Genomic DNA, 23241 nt, shown 5'->3' with positions numbered 1-23241 from the left:
GTTTACTGTCGGTGCCGACTCCGTGCTTGCCGAGACCTGCACGATCCTACTTCAATGCTCGCTGCTGTATTTCTGACAACTTATAAGGATCAGTACTGTTACAAATGGGAATGTTTTACTGTTCGGATCGTTTCTTTCTGTAAAAAAAAGGGGTGGGGTCTGTGCCCTCTCTTTTTTTTTCCCGTCACTCTCCCTGAGAATACAAAGAACCACAGCGGGATCTGAAAAACTCCGCTGTGGCACAGTCAAAACGTTGCGGCATAAAACGAACAGATCCTCCTTTCTGTTGGACCTAACAGCCGAACAGGACAAAGAAAACAAACAAACAAATCAAAACCAAAAAAAACAACAGACCTCCTTCTTTTTTTTAACGCCCTCCCAGCCTTCACGCCTGTTTCGAGCCCTCAACGCAAATTCTGTCAAGGGATCTTTCGGGAGCAACGCTTTAGCCACCCGTCTTTTCCTTTGACCTTTGCCCTGTTCTGTCACATATCCAACATGCCACTCGAGGGCATCTGGGGCCCAGTGTTCAACATGGACAGTATAGCATTTTTTTGGGGGGCGGGATCAATTACTGTTGATACCAAGTCCTTCCTGGACTGAAAATTATTAGCATTTTTAGACCTTTGAGAGGCATTTCGCAGAGCCAACTGGGATCTTTTGTCCTCGCGTTGTTGTAAAGACACTAACCCAATCGTTGCAAAGGGGGCACACCCTAGCGAGGGTTTACGACACATTGTTAAACTGACATTGGAGATTGTGGAGAAGGAGATGCGTTTGTTGAGATATGAAATACAACGGGAGCAATTAGTAAAACTTTTTTTCCGGACAAAAGGATGTTTTCACGACGGGCGGAGGTCAGCCTAAAGCAATTCCTCTCAGTGTGTGTGCAAGGAATTAAAAACAGTTAAGGTATGCCTTTCAGGGAGAGAAAATAAATCAAAGTTTTGGAATGCAATGGAAGAAAGGAGGACGAGAACAGAAGACAATCAAAAGAAAGACAGGGCAGAAAAGAACATGATTGGTTTAAGTAAAGATGAGTGAAAGTAATGGAGGGCAGGGAAACGGGGGAGGTTTAGATGGTTTCCATGTGTTGGGGAGCGGAGCCGAGCTGGCTCCAGGCGGGTGCGGTTATGTACTAATGAGAAAAGTACTGGTGGTAATGGGAGAAGCTTATGACCAGTGGTGCAATGAAGAAGGTGACACAGGCACAATGGGAACGGCAGAGGAGGAGAAAAACATTCTCTCGCAGAGCACAGCAAAATGTAAGAAGAAGAAGAATGAAGTCGGGTTGGAGTGTGTATGGCTCGATAACAAACACTTAAGATTAGAGGTAACGAGGGGGGAATGAAATAGGCAGCAGGCGAGTGCCTGGGGCCTGGAGCGGTTGCTCCGTCTGCGCCAAATACGCAGTTGGCCGCGTAAGGGCATGCACATGTGTAATGTGGAATGGATAGTGGAAGGGGCGGGTAGGAGAACATCGGAATTGGGCAAGGAGACAATTTGCACACGTGCTGCGTGACACTATCGAAGTCCCACCTGTGTCTGCTGCGGGATGTTCAGAAAGTTGTTGTCCCGTGATCCGATGCCGACAAACCTGTTGGGAGCTGCGGTGCCTGCCGTGGAGTATGCTATCGAAACAGAAGAGGACAAAAAGACATAAGTGCACACAAAGTGGGGGACAAAAGTTGAATCGTGGCAAAGAAGCAAATCTATTATTGTGTAATCCATCCAGCGTCGCCCCTAATATTAGTCATACAAGTTGTCCACATGTATGCGCAAATAAATATTGTGTGATAACAAATCTCCTCCGTGTATGAAATCGAGAGGCAAGCAAGACTATTTGTTCTTCATTTGTTGCGTCTACGCGCAAATGTATCTGGAGCTTCAACGTGTATTCAGCACACTCCCATTCGACCAATTTAACCGTCAATACTACTCTCACCTAATGACCGTAATGTAATCTATGTGTGATTTGGGAGAGATTTGATTTGTTTCTCTTTCTCAGAACGAGGGACCATTTTGACTGGGTTGCTGATGCAGACCTTTGGAAGGACATTCCCAATTAACCAAAGCTTAACGTTCGTTTAACTGGACGCAGGTTTTTGGGAAAAGGCAGGTTTGTAAATGAAAGCTCAGGACTCAAGGTTTGAGGCTTTCTTGGAAGAATTCAAAGGTCGTAGTACTCCATCCGACGTACCAGTTACACTAGCAGCAAAATGGAAATCGGTTTTTGTCGGATTCCTTTTGTGGTCCGAATGGTCGGCAGCTTTAAAAGTTAACTTGGCAGCGTCAGTAGAGGCAAGAGGCTTCTTCGGTGAGGACGATACGCACTTTGAGATGCTTGAAAATGTTGGTGGCTCCTCACCGACCAAAGTTATTTCGTCTCCGCTGAAAGTGACCTCACGACTAAGTGGCGAGACTTTCATTTCACTTGTGATTAAGCATGGCTTTGAACAGATACTATCGGAAGGTCAAATCTTTTGTCGTGGAAATGTACAAATGTCTTTCTTCGAGTTGTTTAAGCCAAGGAGAGCTGGCATTTACCAGTCTATTATCTAAAATATGGCGCTATTCCAGAGCCCCGAGATTGTTACCTCTGAACACAACTCTTTAAATCCCGTTGATAAAATCGGCGCTGAAGTACTTCAGCAATCCAAACACTAGCACTGAGGACCATTCAGGGACATTTATAGACCACTGGCATCAGAGTGTGAATATGGGGCTGTTCGGGTACCCTTGGGACTCCAGATGTGGAGAATTTCACAACTCGGTACGAAGACTGAATAAGTACATGAATACAAGAAAGAGAAAGACAGAAGGAGAAGTCTGAGGTTAAGCATAATTCAATGGCATGGACACAGTAGACATCCATTGACTGGATATTAGGATAACATACAAAGGACATAAAGGACTCTCAGACACCGACTGTGGCAAACACAAATACGTACTACATTTGAAAAACTACTCAATTAAAAAGGTGCTCCATCCAGTGGCCCTCCAGTCACAGGTGAGGAAGAGAAATATAGGACATATTTGCGAGTAGTCCCACTTGCCAACTGACATCACACCTTCAAGTCCAGACACACTCAACTTCACCAAATTCTCTATCCAGGTGCATCATAAAATAACAAATGGAATGATTCCACCAATACCAACCCACGCTCCGCTGGAATTCTCGGGAGACATTATATCATCTACTCTGAATCTCTGCCTTCTTCAGGCTAAATCAAGTATTGAGCTCATCGATTTGAGGTTCTGCAGATGAGTCAAGCGGGGAACAATCCACATCAGGGCATGAGGCTCAACAAGTCGAGCCACGCAAACTGATGGGACCCAGGACAGAACCCAGGCGCACGCCACAAAGGTCACTGGGACATTTCTCAGCTTCTTCTTCGACCTTTGGAGAATTTGATCGACCGCTATGATCTCCAAAGTTGTTTTAGCTGTGTAGGCCCCACGTCCAAGGGTAAAGGGGTGTGAGTTGTGGTTAGACATGAACAACGGTGGCAAAAAGTTGGAGGAAGAACAACGGGGCTGGGGGAGGGGTTGTTTGTTTCAAATTCTTTTTAGACTTTTTGATGTTGATTTGGTTTTCAAAATGGTCTTTGTGGGGTCACTTACACGGAGATGCGGGCGATGAGAGTCCGCCGTCAGGGGGCGTGCTGTTGGATTTAGAGTCGGGCATAGGGAGGGGCACTGGGCGGGCCACTGGGGGAGGTGGAGGCAGCAAGAAGGAGCCTGGCATTTTGCTCTGGCCGCTCCCGTTTGGCTGCAGACAACACAAATAGGGTCAGGAGGGCGACATGCGACAATCCGCAAACACGGGATGGAAAAAAAAAAAAAAAAAAAAAAGGACGCAGCTCGGGAGCCCCGGTCCCCAAAAATATCCATGACGGAGGTGGGAGGAGAGGGGGGGCGATGGTGGAAGAAGGGAGAGGAAGGTGGTGGATAACAACAACCAAAGGAATGACGTATGTGGACGGCATCTTTTATGGAGGTGTGAAAAATAATAGTCACCACAGGGTTTGATAGGAGTGGGAGCTGGAGCTGGACGTGTGAGGTTCCACAAGGGTGGTCCATGGCGGGTGGAGGAAGTGTAGAGGAGGTAAGCGAGCAAATTATTCGCGGCGTTCACCCAGAAGATGGCAAGAAATCAAAACCATGAGAAAATACTCTTCTACACAAGCACAGCACCGCCAATGACACCAGTATCAAAGAACCAAAGTCCAACTAAAAGGGTAACCACACAGCAAGTGATGGAAACAAAAAGAAGAACACAGGACTGATATGCTTGACTGACATGTATTGTGAGTGACTGTCAGTGTGCTGATGTCTGCAAATTTTGCGTGAGCGGGTGGAGCCAAAGAAAAAAATCCAATCACCAAACAGCAAAATGAACATGACAACGATTGGAGCCGTGACCTCCTAAACAAGGCATGCTTCGGAGTGTCTTTGTTCATAATGGAAATAGTTTTGGTTCCAAGATGTAACAAACGTCATTGTTCCAATCTTTTTCTTGTCACTGTAATTACTACTCATTGGTTAAACCGTCCCGATCATGTGATGAATATTCGTTTGCCGATAATAACATTTGACTTTTGTATTCATTTTCAATTCAAACACAATTTTGGGTGACAGATAATTGAGCCGCATTACACAGAGTATCCCCTTTTGCTGATAAGCAAGAGTTCAAGTTCTTCAGATCATTAAAGCATTACTTGCTCTTTAGAATTGGAAAAAAAAAGGACAACAGGTGGTGAAGCTTACCTGTCCGCCGGCTTGTCCTGGGCCATCAGCGCAGACGAACTGCACAAACTCCTTCAAGGGATCCTGTCCAGGGTGGTGGTGGTAGCGGATGGTCGGGTGGGTGAAGTAGGGGCTCGACTGCTGGATGATGGAGGGAGATGGGAAGTGGAGGGCTGACGCAGAAGCACGAGGACTCCCTGCAGACGGACATATTTGTGTTACACCAGCGCACGCACGCACGCACGCACGCAGAAAGCCAAACAAGGGACAAGCAACAGCCGTGCTCATTCTCAGAGATTGGAGCGATGAATGATGTGAATAATGCCTGCAAGATGATCACATCACAACAGGAATCATTCAAGTTTAAGTGCAAAGCTAAAATGCAAATGAGGTTTTCTCATGAAAAGCTGTTTTGGGTTAATAGCTAGGGTCAATGCTCGTAACATTTTATGATCACCCCGGCGAATTGTAAAGCTTTGCAGAGGATATTCTCTCTCTGTCTGTGTGTCGCTCGCTCTCTCTCTCATTCTCTCACAAACTGCACTCTGATGTAGACACTCATAGATTCTTTTTAGCCAGGAATATTCCAAGTCATACATGGTTCACACGAGCACAGGACATAAACATGCACACTTTTGAAATCAGACCCGAGCTTGTAAAAAAGCAAATGCACAAAGAGATCATTGAGAACTGTGTTAAATGAGCAGTTCTTAATGCCTGCACGCCTGTGAGCTGTTTTGAAGGTGTGAGCCATTGGCATCCGTGCAACTTGGCATTGACATCCTAAAGCAATATTTGATCCGACTCACTTGTTGCTTTTTTTTTTTTTTGGGTACGACAGAATACATTTTTTCACACAGCCTTCCAAATTTGCTGGTTTACTTTTAGTGGTCTTTCGTAGCCAAAACTACGCATGTGGATGCATCTATGGTAGGAAATGCAATATCCATCATCATTGTACAAAAGCAAGCGAGAGAGAGAGAGAGAGAGAGAGAGAGAGAGAGATCAGAGTATTGGTGTGAAGTGTGAGTGAGGGGCAGTTGCACAGACACACAAAGCCCCCTCTGTCGGACCTATATCCGTGACTAAATCTACTTGATTTATATTAGAGGCCCATTCTTCTCTCAACTGTGCCAGTCCGACACCCATCCCATCCGAGCCCCCAGCTGCCCATGCAAGGCTGCCAACGCTCTTCGGTAGTTACGTCTTACACATTGTGCGTGCGAGTGTACTTCATCAGAGTGTCAACCCCTCTGCATTACCCCCCAGAAAGGGGGCTATGTCTCTGAGCCCAGCAACACCTCGCACCCGTGCCAGGATGCCTGCACCCCGTTGGTGCCGCCTCCCCGTTCTTAGAGTCCCCCTGTTAATCCCATTAAAGACTGGGTGAAGGCCAAACTATCTGGGAGTATAGCGGGTGGGCTGGGAAAAGGGTTACGGCGGTAGAGGTGGTGATGAGAGGGTACACTTTGGATCCTACACCCCTTCTACTCAGCTGAATGGGAATAAAGGGACCAACATTGCCAAGAGCGCCACTGCTGCGTGCGGACAGCTCGATCCCACTTCAACATCTCCTCCGAGGTGATCTTATGCAATAAAAATATCACTCCGGCGATGATGCGGTTGACGTTTTATGTCAGCATGGGAAAAGCATCAAAATGAACCCTACTAACAACGCTTTGGAGACAAAGAAATGAAATCACATCTGAATAATACGTGGTCGCGTATGTACGCAAATTTGTATACGCTATCGGGACGGCTTTGCTGGAGCTGCAGCCAATCAACAGTTAATGAGCAGCCTCATTGCTTCGTCCTGGATTGATGGCCTGATAAGCCTTTAATGTAGCCAAACGACACAAAAAGCTCATGGAAAATGATCTGCGGAGAGCTTCTTCTTTGGCTCGAGTCACACATGTAGCCTTTCCAAATAGGAGAAGCCCCCCCGCCCCCACACACTTTTATCTGTGCAGTGGCGATAAAATTAGGAGAGCTGCGATTTATTGTCTGGACTCGTTAGGCTTTGTTTGATATCTGCTGTTATCATGAGCTTCTTGCTTCAGCGTGGTGGAGGACCAGCTGCTTCACAAAGCATTTCACTCCAAGTGCTAATCTTCTGCTCTTGCTAGTCTGAATAAAACAGATGTGATCACTGGATCAATCAGCGGTTCTATAAATAAAGGCACATTCATCACAATGCTAAGTGAAAAATGAGAGCAAAGCATCTGGACAAACAGTCAAAGGTTGACCTCTTTCAGGGTCATGGGGTAAAAATGTTTCCAGCAACCCATTAACGACTAGCTTCTTGCTGAAAACATTGACGTTCGGTTAGCTGATGATGATTTGTAGACATGGGGTACATATCCAAATACATCTGGTTCATGATGTTTTAAGTCACAGAGTTGATTACAAAAAACTCAATAAATGGATATCTTTTCAAATTAGAGGAGGTCGTTGGTTACAGCTGGCAAAATTCTCATTCGATGCCCCGTTCGTAATCGACCGGTGAGTAATCCAGGGTACAGTCAGGATAGAAAATGGATGAACGCAAGATTCGAGGCATTATTAAGTGGGTATGACGGACAGCGGGATCCAAGGTTTTTTTGAATGGTAAAAGTCCAAAAGTCATACAATTGTGACAACACCGTCAGCCTCATTTTCTCAGATATGAAAGGAACTGATCACATTTCTCGTTCATTTCTGCAACACAAAATCGTATTGTCCCTGGACCATTTGAATTGCTACGTTTGGTTATAGCGCTTATTAATCGCTTTTAGTACGATTACCTATTCACCTGGTACATGACGAGCTATAACGTGTATAGTTTGGCATTTCAGAAAGGAATGTCACTGCTAACAAAATAAGATCTCAGTCAAAATGCACGGCACAGAAGCTGTATTTAAGGTGCGTTCACGAAGAGCGGAAACACCTCATTTTGCACACAATCGAATGCATGACAATCGGGTGAGCCTACAAGAGAGGGAGCTCGGGCACTGTAGCAGTAGGCGTAGAGGCAAACCAACCGTTCGCCACCCCTCACCAACTACCAAGAGAAAAGCGCATGCCCAGAATCCGCTAGCGCCGTCACCAGTTTGACCAAAACCCTACAAGGTTAGAAGACACAGCCGAGGAGGCTGAGGCGATCACAGAAGAGCTATCTGCCAGATTCCAAATTCCCAGGCGCTCTCATTTCCCCGAAACACTGCTCCCGCTTTTGCTTTTGGGGGTCGGGCTCAAGTGGTGGGAGTGGGTACGAGGATAAGTGGGGTGGGGTGGGGTGGGGGGGGGGGTGGGGGGTGATGAGGAGGAGGAGGGGAGCGATTAGCGTCTGGAGCTGGGTTGGTCTCACCTGGTCTCACTCCCGCCAGCATTGGCAGTGGGTGGTGGGTGAACGCCATGCGAGGGGACCTCGTCTGGGAGGACAGGGCGCTGAAATCGAATTTCCCCGGCTTCTTAAGAGAACCAGGCGATGACAGTCCTGGTAAAAAGGGGATCAACAAAATGGCAGAACAGAGACGAGGTTTTAATGAAACATGGCTGCGTTGCTTACTTTGACTCTATGAAAAAAAAGTATTCTTGAATTTGATTACAAGAATCAAATGGTCGACTGAAATTAATGTTAGCTCATTTGAATCATCATAGATTTGAGTAGACTGGCTTAACAGACTCACTATTCGTTACTTAATGTTTGTGTACAGTTGGCGAGCTGTACCCTGGCTGTCAAATTAGGGCGTGGGATGTCGGGGCAGGGTTTGGTGAGAGGCCATGTTGAAGAAGCAGGCTTTCAGAGTAAAAAAAAAAAAAAAGGGACGTGACGGGAAGGGCGAGGAGCGTGACTGGGCGCAGAGGATCAGGAGACAGGAGAGCTGGGAAATCGAGTGGCGATCCAAATAGGATTGTGTTTACCGGTGGTGTGCTTTGACACAGCGCAAAGCTGACTGGAATGGAAGATTAGAAATATCACATCCAAAGACAATGTGACGACTCATCCCAAATCTCTACAACCTCCTCGCAAAGCTCCATCCGGGGCAAAGAGACGTGCGGGAACACAACACAAACGGCATCTACCTTTAGCGTCTTTGGAAAGGAATTTGGGTTGGCCGGCGGGACTGAGTGAGCCGGCGTGAGCGATGCGACAGCAGACAATTCCCAAGTATATCAGGTATTTAATAATACCGCTTAAAGGCATTATGTAGCACGTTAAGTCTTACTTTTATACACACACACACACGAACGCACGCACGCACGCACACAGGCTGTTGAGGCATGGTTGTGAACGCTGGGCAAGGTGCCACTAAAGGCTGAAAGAAGGCTGCAGATGGATGGAAGGAGTTAATTGGGAGAGCGGTGGTGACGGCATGGCCAGCACGCACGTGCAAATATATTCAAGTGCCCCCCCCCCCCCCCCCCCCCCCCTCCGTCTATAAATGTCAGCTGAGGTAGAAGACCTGGATGAAACATCCCTCATTTTGGTAAAAATGGGCATGCTAATTATAGGCCCAGCTCACCAGTGGACCAGAAACATGGCCAAAAGTGTGAGAGCTACAGATAAAAGAGGCTCGCTGCTGTGATCTCGGCCTCGTGTGGCCGGCACTGGGGGAATTTATTTTGATATATGGTCATCCAAAAGGCGCAATTTAGAATTTCAAGGCTTGAGGGCCAGACCCAAAAAGCGCATTTGACCTCTGCAACGTACCGCAGTGTTGACTTCTTGCTGAAATGAAGCACTGAATACAACAATCCGCAAAGCCAGACAGCAATAGGGAAGTAGAAGTATAGAATAGTACACTGATGTGGACACAAGAACCACATGTTTTGTTTTTTGTTTTCTCCTGCAGCATACTGAGGTCATGTTTGGCTTTTATCACATTTGCATGGGAGGGCAAGAGATTTCATGACACAATATTCACACATGAATACAATCGCATAATCTGAAACAATAGGAAACATTTTGTTCTCAACAAAACAAACCAAAAAAGCTTTCCTGGGAATTATTCTCTCTCTATTTACGCACAACGCTCAGTACTCATAGGTACGGGCTGCATGGGAACTAAAAAATGTAGAAAAAGGTGATCGAACATGAAGGTGGGAGGAGCGCAGGAGGGTGCCTGCCATCCCTTCTGTATTGATGCAGATGTCGTTTAAGTGGTGGACAATCCGAGTACGGTAATTTCTCGTGTATAATGCGCAACCATGTAAAATTCGGGAAAACCCTGCTTCCTATGTATAATGCATTTTTACAAGGCCTGATTTTGCTTCTACCCATATGATCAAAACATGAAGTGTTATCTGTATTTTGTTAGTTTTTCCCCCCAAATAATTATTCCAAAGTTAAGCACTTTATTAGAACACGTAATACTTTCTTTTTGATTTACTTGCTCTTGTTTTGAAATTCACGGCCCTACTTTTCTTCAGTAAATGAGAAAACACACAGTTGTGCTCATATGTTTGATTACCCAGGCAAAATTTGGAAGATGGGTACAATTCTTGAAAGAAAACATGAAGGGCCAGGCGAAACACATTTCATTTTATTTTAATGGGATTCAAATTAAACGGTCAAGCATTTCAGAAAAGCATGATCATGAAACAAAACATAACCATAAAGAAATGAATGCTGGTTGTTGTTGTTCAGTCAGTCAGTATTCAAACAAACAAACAACCATTCGCACTCACATTCGCAGGGCATACGGGCAATTTAGAGTTGCCAATGAACCTACCGTGCATGTTTTTGCCCGCAGTGCCCGGAGAAAAGCCACGCAGGCACGGGGAGAACATGCAAACTCCACACAGGCGGGGCCCCGCGGGGATTGAACCCCGCTCCTCAGAACTGTGAGGCAGACGCTCTAACCAGTCTTGTGTACCGTGCCGCTGTGTACAGTACAGATCTTAAATAATGTCATTTTGTTGTTTCCAAATAGCATCTAAGAAGCCAGCAACTGGCTCGTCCAAGAATTCCTTTTGTCTTTGTCAGCTGCGTGTTATTTATTCCAATTTATTAACAGTGGCTATCGTACTGTGCATTTACACTAGTTCAAAATGTTACTTGAAACGTTACTTGTTAAGCAAATACGCATTTCATGAAAGAGAAGCAGAATTGTAATTGATTCAAATGGATTAGAAAGAAATGTAAGTTGACCTTTGTTGTAGTCGTTTGTCTGTGTAGTTGAAGTCGGTAAAGACATCGTATAACATTAAGTATCTATGGTAGCACTAAATCGGATATTTCAGTTATGACGTGTATGATTCATTATTTGCCCAAGCTTTATATTAGTAAAAATAAATAAATGAATACAAAATAAAATAAAAAAATACAGTTAGTGCTGTGACATGGTATGCAATATGGTGGTTTTGCATTTGGGTGCAAATGAACTCAATATATATATATATATATATATATATATATATATATATATATATATATAGAGAGAGAGAGATATTGATATTTACTTTAGGTCCCTGGGTCATATTGTTGGATTTGACACATTTCTGCAGCAAGCCCACTGCACAAGCAGACTGGCAGCCAATTGCTCCCACGACCATCAAGTCTCGTCATGTGAACAGGCTGGCGACCACGCAAACCTCCAACTGTCACGACGCAGGTCCCCAGCACACACGCTAGCACAAGAATACGCATATGTGCACGCAGAGCAGAAAGGCACAACACACACTACCTCGAATTTGCAAGAAAGAAAAAAACAACGGGCCCAAATATCGTGTCACTGATTAGCTGACTAGCCCACACATTATTAACACTCAAAAATGGTACGCAAGGGATTGCCCTTCAGGCGATGCAAGGACACCTTGACAACATACTGTACACACATCCCAACACAATTGTCCAAAGTCCACAAATACGTGGGAACCCCCCCCCCCAACAGTTGAGCTGTACCTAAGGATTTCCCCACCACTGAGCAGCAGGAACAAGCAGGCAAAATGAAAGAGAGAGAGAGAGAGAGAGAGAGAGAGTAGAGCAGGGCAGCACACAGCAAAGGTCATGATGAATCACATGATCGCCCGCTCAGCTTCTGAGCGTTTCATTCAGGTCGAGAGTTACCTCGAGAGCGGGCGGAGGCCTTCCCCTCATCCCGCATCCTCCTGTCCTCCACCCCTCGATCACTCTCACCACCAGCGGCCCCGCCGCCAGAGCAGATGTCTGCTGTAACCCAGTAGCTCCCTTCACTGCAGACACATGGAGGCACCATCTGGACCTGGAAGACGGCTCCTCTCCAGATTGGGCAGTGTGTATGTGTAAATGCATGTCACAGAAAGAGAGCGTGCTAAAATCCTGCTTCTGCACGTGCGTTCGTGTGCCTTTTGTAAAAGCGCGAGACATGTTGTGCGCCGATGATACACCTGGGCGTCTTCAGTGGCGTTTGTCTGGGCCGTGCGCCATGGTTCCAGACGCAGGTCTGCGGCAGGCGGGTTGCCCTTCGACGGCTCTGTTTCGACGATCGGAGCGGGAGAGTCCCAAACGCCGTAATTCGACAGTTGCTCACGCACCACTTTCTAACAACACCCAAAGCACCGAGCTACATCTCGTCGACCGCATTCGCGCGTGCAAGGACGCTACGGCTTTTGCACGGGATACGATACGTACAGTACTGTGCTAGCCTTTGGTCACCAATGCATTTGTTGAGAGCTTTTATAGAGAACAGCCAAAGTGTTTAAACAAAGTGGAATACATAGTATGGAGTGTTGTATTTGTTTGTTGTTCTTACTTCCTGTTCATGGAGGGTGGCGAACAGGTTATGATTCTCTTCCACTGAAGCCATGGTGATTCCAATGGTGTCAATACATTCCCGTGTCCCCACTGTCATCCGTACACTTACGGTACCTAAATTTAAGTTCTCCGGAAATCGTTATTTGTATAATTCTCGAACTGTCCTTAAGGCTATTAAAGCAACCGAGCTAGCGGTGGGCAAAGTACTTTTGCACAGTACCGTATAAGTCTTAAATTCCATCTTAAATTGAACACGCTCAGGTTTGTTTTTATTTTAACAGTCAGTAAATGTGAATGGTGCACCAGGGCTTTGTTTTTGTTTTGTTTTTATCCCCCACATGCCACTCAGACAGACTGGCGGTGAATGCTACGGAGATACTGGGCAACCAAAAGGCTTTGGTTAAATCCATGGAGGACAACAGCAGACATCTGGCAGGAACATTACCCCACCCAGCGGCAGCGTAGCCAGAAAACACGACACACGAGTGACGGAGACAGGAAAAGAGGAAGAGATCACAGGAAAAAGTACATACACGATCAAAGAAAAGAGAGAAGGATGAAAGGTGAGGTTGCTGGGAGCCAAAGTAGAGCATATATATATATATATAAATAGAGAGTAGAGTACATGTACACAGTATAATGTTTAATGTGAATCTAACCATGGTAAGGAAACTGCACTCCATCGCTCTCATGCTTAATCTTCCTCTCCTGCACACTGGCCAAATGGTGCTGCACTGAAAGGCCAAACAGGGGAGAAGGGAAGAGTTAACAATGGGAGAGAAGTAGACAGAGAAGGAAACAGACGGAAAGAATGAGAGGGGGTGCTGAAATAATGGACAATAGGGGATTTACGGGAGAGGGTGCAGCAAGTGTCTATGTGTCTGTGAAATGGTTTCATCGCTAGTGCAGCGCTATTAAACGGCGGCGTGACAGCGACATTGGCATGAAAATAAAACATCATTTGGAAAAAGAGCACATGACTAAATCCGGTAGCTCGTCGAGCATCAAGTCTGTTTTAATCCATAAAAAGAAATTCAGATTCCCAAAAGATGTACACAGCACTTATTTGGCCCTGTCGGTATCTAGTGTACGTGTGCAGATTTGGGACTGCTCGCGTGCAAATATGCAATCCTCCCTCTGGCGAAAGTGCCCAAAGTAGAAATCGTTATTTCACGATGAAGGCAAAAGAACCAATATAACTGTTCTTTATTTACTTGCATGGCGGTTGAAGTGGAATCAACACCATTCGAAACCTAATTAAGACAATTATTGAATGTGATGTTTGTATTCCGAGACATTTAGCTGCACAACACCACTGAATAGAAGTGCATGCGACAGTTTCATCTCCTCAGAGATGCGCATATCTGGACTGTTGATGAAGCTACGCCGGTTGCAAGGGTCTCAAGAACCATTTGTTAGTTGGCAGCCATTCCTGTTGCCCTCCTGCTTGAACTACGCAACGAACACTAAATAATACAATCTACGATAGTGATTCTCAAAGTGTGGTATTAGTACCACAAGTGGTACACACGATAACTGGAGTAAATGTTCAAACTTTGCTTTTTGGTTTTGTTTCTTTTAAATCCAGTACAGTACACTTGTCAAGTACAGTTCAGTTGTATTTAACTTTTAAGTACACTGCATTTACATTTAATCGTTTAGAACTATTTCTTTTCCGACATCTATTTAGGTATACTTTGTATATAACTTGGATTCTGTGCAAAACATTTGTATTGAATCATTTGAGTACATTTAAAAAAAATAAGATCAATCAATCCATCCATCAACATTTAAGAATGTATTATTGATTAAACAGTGCATCGTGTTACCGTGGCTTACAATAATATTAAGTGTACTTTTTAGGAATAAAATCGCTGCCTCGTTTTGGGGGAACACCTAGGCCTACTATTCCACAGTACTCTAATATCGGTGAAGATGGTGGTCGTTGGGGAGCCGAGACTCTTTCATGGTAGTACTTGGTGGGCAAGGGTTGAGAACCTCCAAGAAAGCTCAAATCCAACATAACAAAAAATGTTCCGCTACGTTGAGAGCAGGAGTAGCAGAGGAGGAAAGGTTTCCATTCAATTGTTTTGAATCGCGAGTGCCTGCTGCTCTTAAAAAAGTGGCGACGTGTAATTACGCGGAACGGCAGACACGGGGCTGGGATGTTTGTCGGTGTACGGCGGAAACAGAGTGATAGAGAACATTGAAATAAAGTCAGGGGGTGCACGAGATAAAGTACAAGTGTTATTAACAATGCATACTGTTGGGCCAAAGGGGCGGATGGTGAAGGAGATGAACAGTTTTTGGTCCACTTCAAGTCCGTTATCTTTCAAAATGTAGAGCCTTTCATGAAGACGTTTGGAAGCACAGCTTTTTTTGTATTTTTCGGTTGGTATAAAACAGAAAGAAGGGAACATTTTGGAACAAATAATGTACTCACTCTTTTTTGGGGGGAAAGAGAAAACTCGAGCGGCAAGCGCATCTCTTGCGCGGCCATCTTCTGGTCACCATCAAGATCGACTGGATTTAGGTCTAGGCTCGGTTTGGGCCAAATCAAAGCAAAAATTGACTGCGGTGATTTCGTATGTTTTCGAGATTTGGGCTGGAAGGTTACGTTTTGTCTTCAGCTTCAGCTTTCTAGCGGACGCATAGAGGTCTAAGGCCTCGATGCACAATCAAGCGCTTCAGCAGTTCAGTTGCAAATTCGTCGCCGGGTGGATTGTTTTGGGGAAGTTATCCTCCGTTATTCACTTCTTTTTTTTGTGCTCAGGCTAAAGCCACGTCTCATTTGAAAATATAGCTTTGCCATCTGGTGGCATCTTAGCGCCACGCGCCTATGTCGAACTGAGGTGAGGAGCTTTATTTAGTTCGGCTAAATCCTTTGCTGCCATCTTATGGCGTGTGTATGCAATGACAAATCTTTTGAATCCAAATGACTTGGTTTTCGGCTCTTGGTCCGTATGCCCCGCGGACGGTGGGGGATTTACTACGTTATTCAAAATTCTCTCTGTCTTGACTGTAGCCCCCTCATTGTTGTCGCAAGTAGCACACAACCAGCGTGGCCCAAATAGAACGATTAAATGGTGCCCGTAAGCACGACATTTAGTTCTTACCACGACCCTTATTTTCTCCACATCGATGTTAACAGTCTTCACGATTAACAACGGCACTGTGCATCCATTGCCTTCGAAATGTTTTTGAACCATTCCAATCGATCCCATTTGATGCATTTTACACGGTGTGTCTAATTCAATCAATGTGATCAAAATCAAAATCAACGAGACCACTGAACGCCACTTGGGGTAAATCAGAGTGACTTCGATTGCAGGCGTGTACTGACTGCTGGTCTCTGATGGAAAATCCATTCGCAAATGCTCACTTAAGCGACTACAATATTCGACATCATTTGATTTGTTCTTCATATTTGTTTTTGAAACAAACATATCCATTTTGAAATTGATCAAATGCCGATTATGATCAGGGATGAGAATAAAAAAAAGGAGAATGACAAATATTTTTTACAGTTTCTTTCGTCATTTGCATTCAACAAGACAAACTGGAAGACGAGAATGCGAACACCGAATAATTGCCACGTCATTTATTCGGTGTTCGCATTCATGTTCGATTCACTGAAACTGAGACCGCTGTGTATTTGGTTCTCCGGAAAAGTCCTGACATGGGAGAATTAGCGCACGGGACGTACAGTATCGCAACGAACCGGACTTCTGCGCAACAAAACCCGAGAAAATGCTTCGGCAAATCAATCAAAGGATTCATTTCCTTTTGATGTGGAAATGACATCATTTGAATGTTGTAACGGTTGTCTGACTTGAAGTGGACCTCAGGAGAAGCATCTCAAAAGTGCACAGAATCGAGATATGGTCAAGGTTGAAGATGGATTACCTGCATCGACGTCATTGGGCCAACCGCTGGACTGCGAGCTGCTGCCAGCCGCCGGCGAACGGCCCGAGTAGAAGACGTCATCCACCGGGCTCTCCATCTCGCTGTCGTCGATGGACTTGCGCTTGTTAGAGCTGAGAAGGAAGACGGGGGAGGTTGTGTGACTCTCGAGTATGTTGAACGGGTACTCGCCCCGCAGTGGTTAAGTCTCAATAAATGGGCCACATTCAAGTTCCATTTTGTATTCTGTTTCATGGCACGGAGGACCAGATTTTGACTTAACGTGCTGTATCACGTTTCAGCCTACCACTCGAAACCAAACGCACAATGTTATGTGACGCTGGGATACGTTCTGTATGTGTTTACGCATTCTTATAGACTCGCACATCTGTGAACAATAAAATACAAGTACAAGCGCTTGAAATTGTGTGTGTGACAGCTTGCTTGGCTTTTGTGTGTGTGTGTGTGATGAAGCGGCCTGTGTTACATTAGTATCAAGGGAGATATGCCGTGATGAGTACCTCCGTGGGAGACTTGCATAAAGCTCCATTTCAGTCCTGCAGCGTAAGATGAGCGGGAGAGGAGGACAAGGAAAAACAAGACACCCAAACATCAGACAGAATGACGGATGGATCGGTTGGTAAAATGAACGGAAATGAGAAGGATTAGTGATGAAGACAGAACAAGGGGGAGGAGAAACCACAATCAAAAAGCAGAACAAGCTAAGCACAAGAGTACAGTCGAGTTCAGATGTTCAAGAATTAGGAAATGATGAGCAATAATACGCAGGTCCGCTGTTGAGGGTGGTCGTGTACATGTGTGATGGCAACATCAGATACACACGTACCGAAAACAGCTATTTTTACAGCAATAACGGGAGCAGACCTAAGCCGTGGCCCAACGACAATGCCACATATTGGTAAGATTTCTCCAAGAGTAGCTTCTACTCCACAAAGTGGGTAACAATACGCGGAAAAGGGTCGGGCCACGGTGAGTCTTTGTCTCATCGGTTCCGAAGTCTCAGAATTGGAATTTGAGGCTCATCGCCTCACTTTCTGGCCTTTGTATTCTTCTTGCTAATGAGTGGTTTGCGTTCTCCGGTTTAGCCTCTGTACTTTTGTTCACGAGGTCTTCTGCGACAGTAAATAGTGATGCCTGATACCCGGGTTGAAGTCAGGGGATGTCGTCGATCGTTGCCACCTGTGGGCCTGTGAATCCCTTTGAGACTATTTTGTGATTAAGGCTCCATCGTCACTGCCACCCGATGGAAGTTGTTGCTGTTGTCACTCGCCCTTTTCTCAATTGTACTTTTACAGCCTCCTGCAATGTTTCTCTCATTAACGGCTGCGTTTTCCTCTGCTCTGCCCATTTGACATATGTTACTTAGTACAGTGGTAAAACCTTAGTAGGCCAGTAGTGAAACTTTGTCCAATACCTCTGATTCAGTTCCCACCTATTCTGAGCTTTCACATCGACCTCGTACGAATGTTGCCTTCACAGCAAAAACCCAAATCTAAGACACGCAGCTCTGTTTACTGTTTGACGAGTCAATGTAGTAGGCAACGAACGACCACAGTCGACCAAACCAAAAAACACACGTCGGTCGTATGTTCCAATACTTTTGCTCACCTAAAAATGTGCTGCTTTATTACAAATTTCCATGAAAATACCCGCATTTAAGAGCTGAACTGTTGGTCCCTTGTCTCATGTTTATCTTTTGAGGTCAAACCCAAATGTTTCCATTCTAAACCTACAACAAAGGAACCGTCTCATTGTTCCTCTTCTTTTGGAGAGCTGCTAACAAACAACTTAACATAAATCAATACAAACACAGGAGAACGATAAACTCGGTTTTGATTGATGATGTCAGTGAAATATGATTTAACCAATGTTTTTGCCATTTCCTATTGCACCTCTTTAGATCGAGCCAGTAAGTTTGTAGTACGTGTGTAACAGAGCACACGTCGGGTACCTGGTGGAAGGAGTGGAGGTGATGGAGCGCCGTCCCAGAGTGACCTGGTTGATGTTGTAGTATCCGGGGCTGTCCAGGTCAGCCAGGGAGAAGCTGGGGCCGGTCGCCGTAGCTACTGGGGCTGCAGAACGGGAGTACACGCACCAAAAACAAACGCCGAACATGAGAAACGCTTAGTACTGAAGATAGCCTTTTCCCTTTTTGTTTTATGACTACTATATTTTAGAAGCGGAACAAAGGAAAAGTGATGTGATTGCATCTTCTGAACAAGATAGCGCCGGTGAAAAGTCAGATCATCCATCCATTTTCTACACCGCTTATCCTCAGGCGGGTCGCGGGCGTGCTGGAGCCTATCCCAGCTACCTTCGGGCGAGAGGCGGGGTGCACCCTTGAACCGGTCGCCAGTCAATCGCAGGGCACATATCAACAAACAACCATTTGCGCACACATTCACACCTACGGGCAATCTAGAGTCTTCAATGAAGCTACCGCGCATGTTTTTGGGTTGCGGGAGGAAAGCGGAGTGCCCGGAGAAAAGCCACGCGGGAGAACGTGCAAACTCCACACAGGCGAGGCCCGGGGATTGAACCCCGGTCCTCGGAACTGTGAGGCAGCTGTGCTAACCGCTCGTCCACCGTGCCCCAAGTCGGATTATAAAGTGCAGCTTTCAACTGAACCTCTTGGGTAAACGCGCTTTCGCCTTCAAGGCACGCAAAGCGCTTGAACCCTTTCTTCTCGTTCACCTAATAATGACATGGCTTCAGAAGGAACTGGGGCTTCAGTATCTTTGGCATGGTGACAAGGGCTCAGGGTCAAAGCCACAACTTGTGGGTTGGGACATGACCATTCTACCACCTGAGCCAGTCCCCGTTGTTTATTGTTCTTCAAATGTGTTTCTTGGACTTTATTGCATGAGATCCTACAACTTCCACGTTTGAGCGAGCAGCTCAAAGTTGGGATGAGAGCACCGAACAGAAAACCTGTTGTTTGGCATAGTTTTCCAGTTCGAATGAATGTGCCAGTATTGCGAATTGACACGGGTTTTCATCGTGGCACCCGGTGCAACAGTGCGGATGGCCGACAGAGAAAATGAATGGAACAAGTTATATCAGGCTTTGGACGAACACGTGTAACGGGTTGGTGAGGTCAACTAAAAATTGTAATTCATGTCATAAATGTGCATTAGGCCCCCCCCTCCAAATTTTTGACCAGTTGTTGTAAAGAGAGCTGCTGCTGCTGCGCTGAACTTCTTTCAGCAGCGGACGCAGAGCAGTGTGCTACAAAGGACAGCAGCAGTGTGTCTTTCCGGAGAGATCGTCAGGGTAAATTACAGTTGCGACTCACTCTGTGACACGCGGACCAGCTCGGCTACGTTCCACACCCCTGAAGTCACGAAGCAGTCCTGGAAACTCAAGTGGCCTGTGTAGAAACCAGAGAGAGTGAGGCTGCGTGGAGAGTAGAGTAGATGTAGATGTGCATATGGACATTCACGCACACATATACTGTACTTTACTATACATGAACATGCTGAAAGAAAGTGCAAAAAGGTTGACACGCGGCTGGTGTCATACAGTGGAACACGTGTTTTCTATAAGATACAAGGAGGCCTTTTGGTTCCGAGATGTTATTCTTTTCTCCTTTGACAGTTCAGCATGCACAACCGATTAGGCTAAACCAGAGGGTGAAATCTCCGCACAGCACAGCTCTACAATGTACACACAAGTGTAAGGAGCAAAGATGAGGTCTCGACTTGAGAATGTATCATTTTTGGCGCATTCATTAGGCAATAAAAATGGTATAATCATTCTCTAATCATCTGCAATTGTGTAAGCCCAGAAACAAGAAGACATGCAATTCAGCATAGCCTTTGCTTGCAATGAATGCCTTCACAAAAAGCCCGAAGAACTGCGACGGGTGTCGCCTCGCCACACACCCTGAACGTTTCTTCGTTTCTCAGATTTCTGAGATTCGATTTTTATCGTGTATCATAAGGTTATGCTATGATAGAGAGCCAAGTGATGATCTCTTACACGTGGCCATCGAATTCCAAAGCTAAGACGAGATTGCGTGCAGAAGATGATCGTTAACAATATTATGTACGGCAGTAGCAAGTATAGTATAGAGAAAGTATATACAGCATAAGATTTGAGCCCTGAAGTAGCAGGAGAGAACAATGGTGTTTGTGTGTCTCATGTTCTTCCTACAGACAGGAGGTAGAGTATAATTCACACGGTGGTGAGTACAAATATATAGCAGTCAATACTTGTTCAGTGACCAGGACATGGTCAGAAGAAAGAAGCCAAGACAATAAATGCACATGCTAAACACAATCAAGATTTGTCGGCGTGGAGAGAGAGAAGAAAAAAAAAAAAGAAGTCACATCTTGAAATAAGCAGTGTCTGATTGTATGCCTTCAGTGTGTGCGCGCTGTAAAAGCACAGCAGAACTCAGTAACACGAATGTTAGCACCGTGGGAAATAGTTCCCAAAAATACCATCAACTACGATTGCATCGGATTAGATTCTACCTCTATTCATAGATGCCTCGTGCGGAGGTGTCCACTGATTCATTCCTCCTGAACGGTTTTCATGCTGCATCGCGTGCGCTTGTCTACAATGTCTTTCATGGATGAATTCATTTCAGAGCATTTCAAACCATCTTACGAGACCCACAGAATATTGTGTTCTTTGACAATGGAAGCACTGAAGCTACCAGAAGAGCAAGAAGACTGTTCCGAGCTTTTTCAGAAGTCGAAGTCACTAAAACCACCGGTTTGTGACCAAAAAGTGGGGAAAACAATGTTTTTGGAAAAAGAACAATGTCAAGCAGAGAACGCTAACATTTCTTGCTTTTGTGACACCTCAAACTATTAAAGAAAAAAACAAGACTGAGTAATGGGCTTTTGCTAGGAAACTCATTTCTTCATAGATATACAACTAGCCACACTGACTCGCGGCACGGCTCGCGTAGAACGTCCGTGACTTTTTTTTTTTTACATTCACGCGAATCTGTTAGTCATTACTGTGGTTTACAAAGCGGATTTTCACAGACAAGAGACCCAAACCGAGAAGAACGTACTTGATGTATATATGTATACGTCGGTGGCAGTAAACGGTGGGATTCGGGTTGGCAAATATAAACATCCACTGAAGTGAATGAGTTAAGAAGACTTCTGGATACTTTGCTCTATAAAGTGACTTTGCACTCTAGATGCAATTCTAGTTGCGTACTCTGAGCGGGTGAGACAATTAGATCTCATGAAATTGCCCGGATGTACCAAATGCTGCGCCCCCCCCTCTGCAATGTGAATATCAACGCATCTCGGCTCCTTGCGTTGTTTATCTCCGCAATACGAGCCCCTTCCTCGTTTCCCTCCTGCTCCCCATTCAGTCAAGCGCTGTCAGGGTTAACCACAGCGGCGACAGCGTATGAGGTCAGCGCTGAGCTCTGCAGCGGCCATGTGGTTCCCATCTTCTAATAACGTCAGTGTGATTTATGAGTGGCCCACCGCAATCCCCGCACTACAGTACCATCAGCTCTCCTTACCATAATAAACCTACCCGACTCTGTTGGGACACACCGTACGTCCGGTCGGTGTAGTACATGCACATGTGTGTTAGTATCTATACAGGCCCATGCTGACAGTCATTGGAAACCATTTCTGAAAGCATGTGTGACTCACTGAATTGTGAGATCAGTGCATAAATGCATCCTTACCATTTGGCGGGGGCTTGACATCTGTCTCTCCTTGCTGGTTTGAGTTGTCCGATTGTCCCGATTGTTCTGAAACACGACAAAAAGCGAAGTCGTCGAGGTTATTCGGGCGGACAGGAGTCTGCAAGCAAAGCGAGCCTCGGGCAGCTTCATGTCTGAAAGGAGTCATCAAATATTCACAGGGAATCGGGTCCAAAATACTCTTCTCTGTGGTCTGTTGAATTGACATGCAATTCTTTGGGCCTTTGATTTATTGACTTTTTCTTGCTTCAGGGCTCCACCTATAGCTGTCAGTGATGATGTTATCTGCTCCAAACTTATTACTACGCTGCAGAAAAAGATGTGCTGCTTTCAGTTATTTTCGGGCACTCCCTTGTTATTACATATTTGTGCAAAGGTCTTTTGACTCGTCAATATCTAAGCTGAAGGAAATGTGCATAAAAAAAACATGACTGACTAAGTCACAGCGAGGACTAAGTGCCATAGGTCAAGTCCATTTGAGCAACAGGGACTAAATTGGAAAGGTCAACAGAATAGGATCCACGTATACATCGTTCCACTGAGGATGACGCGATATTGCAATGACATGGTGCATTTTACCCAGGTTTGCAATTGAAGCCGACTTTACTAAAATGGCAAATTATAACCTTACATTTGAAACCACACTGACAATAAAATGTGTCAGTGCATTACCCTCTTTACACTCTGTTTAAGAATGTTTTTTCTCTCCTACCCACCGCATTATAGTTTGGTTCCAGAGCAGTGAAGGTGAAGCATTAGAGTCCTGAGCCTCCCCAATGGTGATTTTTAAGTCAAGGGATAATACATTTTGGGGAAGGTTTGGATTGTATTTACTATTTGAGCAAAAGGCCTGGGTCATTTGAAGTTTGTTGCGGTCTCAAGCAACCTCGGCCTCTCCAATGCTGGTATGTGAGATGAGGGGCCCTTTTTTTTGGCTCGTGGGAATTGTCTGGAGTATATCGCTGTGTGTTTATGTGAACTTGTGTCGGGACAGGCGGGCAGAGGGTTGCCTGCTTCGGCTCAGTTTGTTCGGCCTACTTAAAGCGGCCTCGTGGAGCTTTACGGTCTGTACCATTCAAGCCCATTAGCACACAGAGCCGTGGCATTGAGGCCTTCCAGGGCCAAGAGGGGAAAAACTTGGCCCAGGCCAGAATACGGCCCCTCG

The 23241-nt window shown here is 45.4% G+C and overlaps 1 protein-coding gene across 14 annotated transcripts in view; it reads right to left on the bottom strand.

Moving 5' to 3' along the window:
* The window catches only part of nfixb (nuclear factor I/Xb), a 136778-nt gene that overhangs the window by 7319 nt on the left and 106218 nt on the right, over positions 1 to 23241 (bottom strand). For 4 of the 14 annotated variants that reach the window (XM_061700295.1, XM_061700300.1, XM_061700292.1 and 1 more), the window contains 10 exons: positions 22059 to 22124; positions 19686 to 19760; positions 18342 to 18462; positions 16891 to 16926; positions 16373 to 16503; positions 13126 to 13200; positions 8096 to 8224; positions 4771 to 4946; positions 3625 to 3772; positions 1540 to 1631 (listed from right to left, as the gene is read on the bottom strand). In XM_061700295.1, coding sequence (XP_061556279.1) covers positions 1540 to 1631; positions 3625 to 3772; positions 4771 to 4946; positions 8096 to 8224; positions 13126 to 13200; positions 16373 to 16503; positions 16891 to 16926; positions 18342 to 18462; positions 19686 to 19760; positions 22059 to 22124 — 1049 coding nt within the window. The remainder of the gene's footprint in view (positions 1 to 1539; positions 1632 to 3624; positions 3773 to 4770; positions 4947 to 8095; positions 8225 to 13125; positions 13201 to 16372; positions 16504 to 16890; positions 16927 to 18341; positions 18463 to 19685; positions 19761 to 22058; positions 22125 to 23241) is intronic. The other 10 variants (XM_061700294.1, XM_061700297.1, XM_061700293.1 and 7 more) reach the window with 10 other exon arrangements.

This window comes from Phycodurus eques, chromosome 16, assembly GCF_024500275.1.
Source record: "Phycodurus eques isolate BA_2022a chromosome 16, UOR_Pequ_1.1, whole genome shotgun sequence".
Classification (NCBI taxonomy): domain Eukaryota; kingdom Metazoa; phylum Chordata; class Actinopteri; order Syngnathiformes; family Syngnathidae; genus Phycodurus; species Phycodurus eques.
Note: the sequence above shows the minus strand (reverse complement) of the source record. Positions and strands in the feature narration are given on the sequence as shown.